This window comes from Mycena indigotica, assembly GCF_014461135.1.
Source record: "Mycena indigotica strain 171206Taipei chromosome Unknown Mind.scaff0012, whole genome shotgun sequence".
In the NCBI taxonomy this organism is placed as follows: domain Eukaryota; kingdom Fungi; phylum Basidiomycota; class Agaricomycetes; order Agaricales; family Mycenaceae; genus Mycena; species Mycena indigotica.
In genome coordinates this window covers 1,031,407-1,043,181 of record NW_023503011.1, presented here as the reverse complement: position 1 = coordinate 1,043,181, position 11,775 = coordinate 1,031,407, and the positions used below count along the sequence as shown (strand labels likewise).

General features: G+C 54.9%; 2 protein-coding genes across 2 annotated transcripts; both read left to right on the top strand.

The window, feature by feature from the left end:
• Positions 1 to 395: 395 nt before the first annotated feature.
• On the top strand, positions 396 to 3,523 carry MIND_01232600 (uncharacterized protein; the record flags this gene model as incomplete). Its single annotated transcript, XM_037368824.1, has 9 exons — positions 396 to 515; positions 565 to 738; positions 794 to 951; positions 2,143 to 2,231; positions 2,281 to 2,317; positions 2,362 to 2,590; positions 2,642 to 2,722; positions 2,775 to 2,925; positions 2,970 to 3,523. The coding sequence occupies 9 exons, from the start codon at positions 396 to 398 to the stop codon at positions 3,521 to 3,523; spliced, it is 1,593 nt and encodes a 530-aa protein (XP_037214792.1).
• Positions 3,524 to 4,601: 1,078 nt separating this feature from the next.
• MIND_01232500 (Short-chain dehydrogenase/reductase family protein) lies at positions 4,602 to 5,029 on the top strand (the record flags this gene model as incomplete). Its single annotated transcript, XM_037368823.1, has 3 exons — positions 4,602 to 4,683; positions 4,731 to 4,833; positions 4,870 to 5,029. The coding sequence occupies 3 exons, from the start codon at positions 4,602 to 4,604 to the stop codon at positions 5,027 to 5,029; spliced, it is 345 nt and encodes a 114-aa protein (XP_037214791.1).
• Positions 5,030 to 11,775: the final 6,746 nt, after the last annotated feature.

The following is an 11,775-nucleotide window of genomic DNA, read 5'->3' as shown; positions in this document are numbered from 1 at the left end:
CACCCCTCGACGCCGACAATCATTGCTGGGCTAGGATCCATCAACCACTCCAGCGTCCCGTCGCGTCCCGTCGCGCCATTCCCTCCCGCGGATACACAGCAGCACTCTGACGCAGCTGCCCCCACTTGGCCTTGCAGCGCCAATCTCTGCAATTAACACGTGTATCGTCCCTGGGCCATTCTCCCCTGCCTCCTCTTGTTCCGCTGGTCCTTCGCGGCCGCCAAGACAGCGTCATATGCACGACACGACCATCTGACGGTGCGAGCATGCTTCTTCGCAATCACCCGCGTGCTGATGTGCCTTCCCCCAGTTCTGTACTTATTCAATGCATGTGGACGAGCGCACGCTGCCTACCGGTCTCCCTGCCCTTGCCCCCACACACGCCCGGGCCCGCTATGCTCTCCCTCCTCCTCCTGTTGGCCCCCGTGTCGGCGCTGGCTGCGCGCAACAACTGGAATAAGGCGTGCCGCGGCTCGTGCGCGTATGACCTCCCCAACTCGGGTGTCCTCTCGATCGTGCGTTGACAAATGTCTCTCGTTTCGAGTACTGACGCTCAGTTTATAGGTTGGTGGAGACAAGGCGGTCTCTGACATCACGTCTGCCGGTGGCTGGAGTGTCTTGAGCTGCGACGCCAATGCCCTGTCGCAGCACATCCGCCTCGTCTGCAATTCTGCTGCTTGCGAGCATCTTTTCGAGGGCCATGGTGCCGTCAACACCGTCGTCCGCCTCCCCGAGTCGGTGCGCTAATGTTATTTGTGTCTGACACAGACGAGGATGCTGATTCAGCTTGCAGTGCGGGGCCAACCCCTTCGCTCGTGTTGCCTCCGTTAAGGTGGACTCCAACCAATCTATCCCCGGTGGCGCGAAGTCCAAGCGTGCCGCTGGCAAGTACGCCAACACCGTGTTCTTGATCAGAGTCGATACCGACTTCGCGAAGGTCGATGCTAGTGTGTATGTGCCGATTCCCACGATTGTGTGCGATCTAATGGAGACCTCGCACATGGGCGTGGCCAAACGGCGTGGGCCTGCGCCAACGGGCGTGCACGCCCGTGATGGCGTGGGCGTGGCGTGGGCGGGCGTGGGACCCTCCGCGGAGGCTATGTCCCGTACTATGGCGGCGACCGCGACGCCTCGACGACCGTTATGTGGTGGTCACCTGTCCGCATCACCGTGGAGGCTTCAATCAAAACACATCAAAATGTGCTGATCGTCGTCAACCACGGTGCCAAGATGGCTTGGCCAAGCTGTCTCGGGTGCTGAACACGAGCTCAAGGGTGCGTTGGGCCCGCCAAGAGTTACTGGCCGTGGCCGTGGTCGATGCTGCACCAGCGCCCGCCCCTGAGCCAGCCTCCAGGCCGGACAGTGGCCGCCGCAGCTTACTCTCCCGCCCGGGCTATGGCTCGGTCTCTTTCCCGGCGCACCGGCGACACGTTACCGCTGGTGCTCTTCGTCGTCGTCAGCTGCGCCGTCGGCGTTCGACTCTGCGTCGGTCGCGGGTCGGGTCCGGCACGGTCCGGCCGGCGTATGGTCGGTGGCCACTGGCCACCAGCTCGCACGGTTCGCAGATCTCGCCGCCGACTGACGATGGTGTGGTGTGAAGCCTTGCAGCTCCGTTAAAACTCTGTAACAAGTGGGTATATAGAAGCCCACGCCCGTTTGTCTGTAGTGTTGTCTAGGGCCGGGCTGCCCTGCCAAGCCCTGTTTAGGGCCGGGCTTGCCAGGGCTCGGGCTTCCTCCCAAGCCCGAGCCCCGGCCCTCGGCTAAGGCAGGGCTTGGAGGGCTTGGGGCCTGAAGCCCTCCGGCCCTACCTCTTAACGCAGGAGGGCTTCGGCGGCCCCAAGCCCGAGCCCCGGGCCCTGGCAAGCCCCACCCCAGGGCCGGGCCTGGGCCGGGCTTCCGAGGGCTTGGCCGGGCTGGGCTTCAGGGCTTGGGCCCGGCCCTAGTCAACACTATTTGTCTGGCGCCAAGCGGGATAAACGGGCGTGCCAAGCCGACCAATGGGCGTGGCACGCCTGATGGACGGGCGTGGGCTTTGATCGTCAGCCAAATCCCACGCCCACGCCCATCCACGCCCGTTGGCGCAGGCCCACGCCCATCGGGCACGCCCGAAAGTGACCTCTCGATCTAATGTCCATCCGTTAGGACTGGCCCTGTCGAATTCCGCATCGAGGGGTACAACTACCAGGGAACCGTAACTGCACCAGCGAAGGACATTGCGAGACGCGGGGACAGTGCGTTTCCCATCTATGGCATTTGACTCCTATCTAACAGCATATTCAGATCCCACCGGCTACAACAATACTCTCTCCAGCACTCTGTCCGTGTTCCCCCGCCCCTTATCCGTTCACTGATGCAACTCAGCCCTCCCATCAAGCTCAACCAGAAATACCCGCTTTTCTCTGGTTCTGTCAACTGCCCCAACTTCACCGCTTCCGTCGCCACCGCCCTGAACGTTGACGTCGACCTTACTGTCTCGCTTGGGCTCGTTGTCGCGGGCACCGTCATTCCCGCCGATATCACGCAGTTCGCGGTGTTTGGTGGCCTCGATGGCCATGCAGGCGCACGTCTTTCGCTGGACGCTACGGCCCTCGTCAGTCTCTCTTTTCTGCTTCCATTTACTCGAGAACTGACTATGATACAGGGCACGTACTCTACCGGCAAGGTCCCCTTGTACTCTGTCGCTCTCGCGGGCGTTGATGTCCCTGGCATCTTCACACTTGGCGTACGCCGCTGTTCTCCCTTTCCAATGCAGGTTTCTGAGTTGTTGAATATAGCCCACCTTCGATTTGCTCGGCAAGGCCGACGCTAACATCAAGTCTGGCGACCTCTCAATCGGCGTTGATCTTAAGTACAACGTCGCCAACGCGCGTGCTTATATTCCGCCCCAGCCTTCTGCTGTCGGTGGCTTCAACCCGGACAACAGCCGTACGTCTTCTTCGTACTTGACGTTCTCCTCTCACTCGGCTCAGAACTCACCCTGTCTGTCCAACCTTCGATCAAGACCTCCGGGACCGTCTCGGGCCACCTTATCCCGCAGCTCACGCTCGGCCTGAACGCCTTCTCCGGTATCGCCAAGGCCCAGGTCTACCTTAACCTCGACGCCAGCACCGGCATCGACCTTTCGCTCTCCGCATCCGCCAACGCGTCCACCGGGACTTCGGGCAACGCGGCCTCGGGCACCGTCGACGGCTGCGTGGACATCTCCGCGGGGCTCGGCGTCAACGTCGGCGCGAGCGGCTCGCTCTTCGGGCTTATCGGCGAGGGCGAGTACCCGCTGTACAGCGGCGCATGGGACCTCTACGCCAAGTGCTTCAGCGCGGCTTCCAAGCGGGCGCCGGAGCCAGGCCGCGGGCTCCGCCGCATCGGGCTCGCCGGCGCGGGATACAGGCTGCCGGGCGACGCGCGCCAGGGGTTGGCGGAGCGCGCGGCGGCGGCCAACGGGCTCACGTGCCCGACGAGCTCGAGCAAGGGCCAGCTCGTGACGATCATCGAGCAGATTGTCGGGGCGGTGAAGAAGCCGTAGGCCCTAGGGTGTGTAAGTTTAAGGGTGTAAGCGACGTGGTGCATTATATTTCGGTGTATACCCGTTGTCATCATTGGAATTGGATTTTCCGCATATTATACACGGCCTGTGTCGACGTCGGCACGGAGGCCCGGGAAACCGCTGATGCTTAGGAACCGCTGAGAATTTATCAAGAGCATCATCGCACGAGCAACGGGGTGCTTACACGGACCCCCCCGTTGGCAGTGCGTTATCCAATCGGATTCGGCCTGTCGTCGCACTTGCTCGAGGGAGAATCTTGTCTTGAATTTCAATCAAAGGTTGAACATGGCCGAACTGGAAGTAACGGTCGCCTAGATCCCGGACTGGAAGATTCGTTCACATATCTAGCTGAAAAGCAAGGAACACCGGCCGTCATAAACTTTTTTCAAGTTGTCCTATGGCGGGAGGCGTAGAAGCTACGGGGGCACCGCGGCCGGAGCTGGAACTATTCTAGGAAGATAGCCAGGGGGGAATCATAGTCAGTATAGCAGTTAAAGCCAGCGTAGCAACAGGACCACACACAGTGACACGCACGCCACGCGTACTAGTAAGTAGACGACTGCCCGGGCCCTGTAACTCTGCACCCAGCCCGGCCCCGTCGGCCGCCGCTGCGAACAACTAAAGCGTTGTACGCGACAAAGGGTCTTGCGGCGTTCTGCACCGTCGCTCTACCCACCGTGCCAGCGAACGACGGGAAAAAAGAAGCTGCGTAAGCACCGCCTCGCGTACGTAAGGTCGCTGTCAAAAGAGAGTGACTGCGTGACACTTTTTTTTGCTTCAGACGATGTCTTTCGCTTCACACCACAGCCAACGATTTTCTCGGGCAGGGGCGGCACCAGTCGAGCGTCGCGTATGGCGCATACACTACTATTAGGACAAGAACGCGGATCAACGCGGATCCGCCGCAACCCTGCCCAGGCCTCCGTTCCTGCCCGGCACGGCTTATTTACTCAGTGCTCGCAAGCTCAGTCAGCGAGGACCCGTTACTTACAAAGCACCCGGCGTGGGCTACTCGGGAATGTATAAAACATGTCCTTGCCGCTGATGCTAGGAGTCAATGACCCTCCCCACATTTTCCGCTTCTACCACCGCCGAAGAGGCCGCCGACGCGCTCGCGGAGAGCATCCGGGGGAAGAACGGTGCGTGTGTTGACGAATCATGCGCAACAAGGGCTGACATCGAGCAGTAATCGTCACTGGGACGTCTCTCAACGGGATCGGCTTCGAGACCGCGCGTGTGATATCGAAGTATGCGAATTTGGTGGTCATTACGGGGCACAGCGATGAACGGTGTGTCGTCTTTGGGTTGTTTTAACTCCGAGTCAGTGCTGATAGGGCAGATATATTTCGCCGCCCACCGCCGCCCACCAGCCGCCCACCGCCGCGTCACCTAGCCCCATCGCCGCCCACCTTTGTCACGCTGCCGCAGCAGTCACACGAGTGGGTGGGCGGCGGGGTGGGCGGCGAAGTACATGATCTGACGTAATCATGTACTTCGCCGCCCACCGTCGTCGAGCAACTCACTGGGGTTGGCGCCAACATGTCATGCCTTACGGTTTTGCAGCGAGGAATGACGAATGTGCGATGGAGACTCTCAGGCCCATAGCTAGTAGTGCATCCGATGAGTCCGGGGCCGCGGCGGCTGTGTGAGCGCGCCGCCCAGGGGTGGGCGGCGAAGTGCTCAATTTTAATGTTTTGAGATTTTAGCTGGATTGCATACTCTTGGGTACTCTGTATAGCATAGTGAAGACCCCAATGCACAATTTGTAGTCATTGTGCTGCTGTTTCAATTCTAAGTAATGATAAATTTTTAGGGATTGTTGAATTGACATGTTACATGGTGTGTATAACCACATATATTATAGGATTAAGCTGTTCAGCAACTATATCGACCTTTCGAGGGCATGGGATGCCCAACGATCACAGTTAGATACAGCTCCCAATATTAATCGAGGATGGCGAGGAACTCGCGCTCGATGCGCCCCACGTCCCGCTTGCCGAAGACGCTGGTGCACAGCGCCCAGTGGACGTCCTTGAGTGTCGAGTCATTGCTGTACTTCGATGCGACGATGAGCGCCCCGAGGAAGACGCCCTTTAGCGCCCACTCTTCTAGGGCAATGGACAGATGGGCCCGGCGCGGGCGATGTAGACGAGCGACGAGGACCGCCCGGGTGAGCACGTTGTTGGCAAACAAGGCGATGTAGCACGACGGACCGCAGTCTGCGGCCCCTCGGTGTTCCATGGCGAAGTCAATCGTCTCGACAACCGAGTCAATAAGGTACTCAAGACACAGTGAGTCGAAAGGACAAAAGGCAAGATGCGACGCGACGCACCGACGACCGGCGTTGTATTTAGCCAGCACTAGAACTTGTCAGGCATGAGCTCCATGAGCGCGGCCGAGTTCGTGGCGGGATGAAGACGTCGATCCCTACTGGCAGGCCGTCAGCACACCAACAAGCAGCGAAGCGGGACGAGGCGGGAGGGCGATGTCGCTGTCATTAAAGTAGTGGTGCACTCGTTTGCGCCGCGCACCGCCGCTCACCTGAAAAGCATGCTCGCCGAGCCGCTCACTGGGCCGCGCACCATCCGCCGCAGCCGATCCTGGCGAGAGCCACATGGTCAGCACGCTGAGCATAGTGTTTTAGTGTTCTATCAGGTTGCTAGATGAGCGCGGTGTTGTGGTGAAAAAGGCGTGGTGCGGTGGTATAGTGCTGCTGGCAAGGTGCCGCCATAGTCTGTCTTCGATAAGAGAAGGAAAGACGGTGGGACGTGCGCGAGCGGCGCGGCGGATCATAATGCTCGCGGCCCAGGATGTCGCGCGAGAGTCGCGCGAAATCGAGCCGGTGACAACCAAGCTGCCGCGGCGGTGGGTGCGCGGTGGCGGGGGTCGAGTTAAAACACAGCTTGAAGTCCAAGGCAAACAGCTCAAGTTGCCAGAGTTGTGTCGGAACAGTACAAGCTGACGCCGCTCACTATCAGAAGACGGTGGTATATCCATGGCTAGTGGCTTATGTGCGTGCTGTACACCGGTGACAGGGTGACGAGGGATGTAGGGACGTTACCTTGGGGAACGGCCGCGGCGCGAAGACAAGATTTGGGGCCGCCCATCCAGCCGCGTACCAATGTGCGGCGACGGGCGGCCATGGCAACGTTGTCAGCATAACCGACATTCTTGAAGTTACGGCGGGCGATGACTGGGGATGGTGGTGGAGCGAAGGCAAGATGCAGAGATCTCAATCACTGATCATCTGTCAGTGTCGACGCCGCCGGCGAACGTTGATGGAGACGACGACGACGGCGCGGGCAACGCAACATGCGTTCAAGACCCGGAGAAGTGGCCAGCGCCGAAGGCGACGGACTTGTGGTGACGAGGAGTGAGGTCGATGGAAGAGAGCTGCCGCTTACTGGGGTGGGCGGCCATGTTAATCGCCGCCCTCCTCCCTTGGCTGAGAGCCGCCCTCTGTCACACGAGAGCCGCGCTCAGTTGTGCGAGAGCCCGCCCACAGCCGCGGCAGCACTGCCACGAGCCGCCCACCACAAAAAAGAGGGCGGCGAAATTAAGGCAAAAAGCCGCCCACCGCCGCGTCGAGCCGCCCACCCCAAAAAGTCCAAGGCCGTTGCTCAACAACGAGGCCACCGTTCGAGCCGCTCAGCAGCACGTTCGAAAGGTCTCGTCGGGGGCTATCGAACGCCTCAAGAATGTCGTTATTAAGTGAAGTATTGATATAGATATCGTCTACTCAATTTTCACAGAGCCGCCCACCAGCCGCTTCCGAGCCGCCCACCCCAAAAGCGGCGAAATCTTTTTGCCCGTGCTGATATATTTCGTGAGGCTGAACTTGGCGGCAGAGGGCATCCGCAAGAGCGTCCCCAGCGCGAACATCCGTACCCTCAACATCAACCTTGCGTCTATCGCCGCTGTGCGCAAAGCCGCGACGGAGGTGATTGCATATCCTGAGCCCATCCACGTGCGCAACGACGAAGCTTCTCACTCGCAACCTCCTGACATGGATTTCTCAGGTCCTTATCAACAACGCCGCCAAGCCATGGTGCGACTTCTCGCTGTCCGCTGACGGAATCGAAAGCCAGCTCGCGACGGGGCACGTCGGTCCGTTCCTGCTGACTAACCTCCTCGTCTCGAAGCTTTTGGCCTCGACCGAGCACACCCCGCGGGGCGATCTTTGTGTCCAGCATCGCGCAGGCGCTCGAGGGCGGGAAGGGTGTTGACTTTGACATGCTGCTCAAGCCTGATGCAGAGAAATACGACGCACCGACGGTGTACCACCAGGTGAAGACCGCCAATGTGCTCACGAGTGTGGAGCTGCTGCGTCGCACCGGCGGGCGGGTCAAAACGTATAGTCTGCATCCAGGGTGTAAGCATGCCCATATACCATTGGGGAATAACTCTGACATCTTCCCAGTGATCTACACTAACATGCTCGTCACGCCCCTTGCCATCCCGTTCTTCCAGGCCCTCGGCGCGCTCGACAAGGACGCTAAGCCCACGCCTACCGAACAGCTCTCGTGGAAGACAATCGCGCAAGGCGCCGCCACGTGCGCATTTTCCCCCACTTTAATCTGGATATTGGACTAAATACCGATAGCACCGTCGTCGCAGCGTTTGACCCGCGCATCGCCGACCAGCCAGGCACTTACCTCGACGACTGCGCTATCTCGGAGAACGGCGCGGCACCCCACAGCACGGACCCAGTATGCCCCGTTTGTCTTGCCAGTATTGAGCGGTATACTAATTTGCGCGCAGGAAATCGCCAAGAGGCTGTGGGAGGCGACGGAGGAGCTTGTTGGCGAGAAGTTTTCGTTTTGAGTCAGCCCAGTGAAGTATATTTCGGTGTATGACCAACTTTGAAGAGTATTTCGACGGACAACGAGGCGCATAAATCCGCAGTGAACGCTCGCGAAACTGTAGTAAACAGCGGGTAGTGTGCTACTTCGCGTGCCGACGAAAGACGGGGAGATGGCATCGGTTGAGCACCGTCCGATCCGAATTGCCGACTCGACGGGGAGACGCATGTGTCGGTAAAATTGAAGTGGTTCACAGATTGAGCACGCGATCAACCTGCGGAGCATCAGTTGGCACTGAACAAGGGATTTTGCAACCCTAATTACCATAAAGGCAAGTCCAGCGTCAAACAAAAATTTGCCTTTTTAGGCCTGGCCCCATGTTAACGGTATCGGGAGCACCTATAGTGCACCATATTCCCCTCTAGTTAGAGGGTCAGGACCCCCCACGCTGACCCTCTAACTAGAGGGGAATAGAGCACTATAGGGCACCCCCGCTAATTCAAGCTTAGCGCGCTGCTCTTCTCAGCGGGGGAGACCGCTCACTGGCGGTCACTGGCCCGGCCCTTGCCCACCGTCACCCCGCCGTCACCCCGCCGCCTGCCCCGCCACTGCCCCGACCCCGCCCACCCCGCCATCGTTGCCATCAGCGCGATGTGACGTCAACCCGATCAACATCAATGCCATCTGTCAACGACGTGGCGACCGTTGACGCCGCACGTTCCGCGGCTGTCCCGGCCTGTCGCCGTTGACGGCCCGCCCCCCGCGCTCACTGTGCTTGACGTCGTTGAGCACAGCGAGCTCAATTGTTGTCCGTTTGACACGGGACCATGTGTATTAGATAGATATGAAGTAATACAGTTGATTTCCATCACATTTAGGCCCGCGCATGCGCCGCTTGCCCGGCCGACCCTCCCCGCCCGCTGTCCCGCCCTCCTGCCCGCCCCCCGCCCGCCCCTGCCCGCCCCCCGACTCAAAAAATTGAAAGTTGGGAAATCGAAATAGAACACGTGCCGTATGAGTGGCATCACTCAAATCGCGTTCGTTGCTGAGATATAGCGTGTTCTTGTTAACTCAAGTTGATGATGTAATTTTTTAAAAAAATGAAAAAGTTGCGTATTGACTGGAAAGCACGGGCAGTACAAGTTTCACCGGAAAAAACGCGTTTATTGTCGAGATATGATGTGTTCTTGTTAACTCACTCTGCACTACGTATAGTTGTTAACTCAACTTTGATCGCAAAAAATAAAAGTTACATTTTGATCAGAAAACATATGCTATAGAGGTTTCACCTGAAAAGACATGTTTGTTGCAAAGATATGATGTGTTCTTGTTAACTCACTTTGTAATAAGTATAATTGTTAACTCAATGATTCTAATAAGATGATATTTCAATAAGTAGACAAGTTATAGAGTTGATTGAAGCACCACTCTAGATACCCAAATGATGAGACCAATATCCCCACCAACAGTATGTTATTAGTTCACCTATATCACTCATTGATTATTCATCAGACCCATTGATCTAGCAATATCTCCACCAGTTCTTTATAGATGTAGATGATTGCTATACAGGTAGACAGGTAGTGATATAGTCTTAAGATGTTCTGATATGAGTATAGTCTTATACCTTGGGACTATACTGTTAAACTACTTTTTTAAAGTGTTTTTGTTTCAAATTTGATCAACCACAATGATGTCTTGATATCTAGGTCAAGAATGAATAGATAATTACGATTGAAGTTGTTTTCTGGTCTAATAGATATCTATCATAGCCCTGTAAAACCAATCTATTTTTAAGCATCTTGTCTCTCTTTATATATGGTATGTATACCATTATTGCAATATGACCACAACTCACTCACAGGTAAGAATTCCTCAATGAAATGAGAGTAGAGCATATAGAGTAACATACCTATAAGAATATCTCTACATGTCCCTAGAGGATGAATTGTGGCAGATATTCCAATACAGATTGGATGCAAAACCAGTTTACATGACTGGTAAGGTCTATAGCCTCAGTATTGGACATTGAGATGGAGGTATAAGGATATGTGGATGTCTATTAGGACCCTGTCCTTCAATTAGTTATGCTTTCTACACATGTCAGAGAAGTTATCTGAAGAGAGGGTAGGTACCCATAGAGCAAAAGAGAGTGTCTTCGCTATTACAACTGGTCAGAAAATAATTTCAAGTATGATCCAAAACTTGGATGTAGGATGGTATAGACCCTCAAATGAACCTGTCCAGCACTTGAATCAACCCTATAGCTATTATGGATCTCTCACAGTACCATTATCAGTGTTATCTATCCCAATAATGATGAGTTTACCAGGGGATGGGCTGTGTGAATCTGACAAATTTAAGCATATCTACTGGTAGGGGTATGATCCACCTCTAGAAAAATGGTGCCCCTATCCCTCCAACATATCATCACACTATGTTATATGACAGCTAAGGCCTCTGGGATTTGACTGGCCCCAATCATTACTGTATGGTTATCACTGAGTAGAATGATGGTGGACTCACCTATGATACTATATCAACTTGGATCATGAGATTCCATGCATAGGGTCTCAGGATATCAACAAAATACTACTCATCTCAGTACTGAAGTATGTTTGGCAGTGAATAAATGAAGGTGTGGGGAGCAGATAATATGGATGATTATGCCAAATGGGTGTGGGGTGCCATACCCTTTGAATGAGCTCTTTCCCAGCTTTATCTAGTGAGGTTAGCTGGAGATCCAAGGTTATCTTTCACAGTTGATGGAAATCAAAATACCACTGATGAGTGGAATGCATGGCATTTCTACTGCCCTATCCACTTGGATTTGGAAGAGGACATACTAGAGCCCTAGCCTAGGGTATCTGAAGTCACAAGTGAGCAACCTTACAATTTTAAGCCCTGCATATACTCTTTTATATGAATGAATGGTTAATATAGCTGTTATATCATGTGATAATAATCCAATACCATGTCCAATTGATAATACCCTTGAGAACCTTCCTGGTAGTAGTTGAATCATATACTTAGGTCAAGTAGTTATGGAGATAGAGGCCCATCAGTTAAACCAGGTGGGGTTGAGTTAACAAGCAACATGAGTTAACAAGAATGGGTCATATCTTGACAAGAAAACCACTATTTTCAATGAGACTTGTCCTCTCCATATTATCTAGTCAAAATGCAACTTTTATTTTTTGGGGTCTAAGTTGAGTTAACAACCACATATAGTGCAAAGTGAGTTAACAAGAACATGTCATATCTCCGCAATGAACATGTTTTTTGTGATAAAACATGTAATGCACATGTTTTCTAATCAATACACAACTTTTTTATTTGTTTTGAAAAATTGCATCATCAACTTGAGTTAACAAGAACGTGCTATATCTCAGCAACGAACACGATTTGATTGATGTGATCGATACAGCA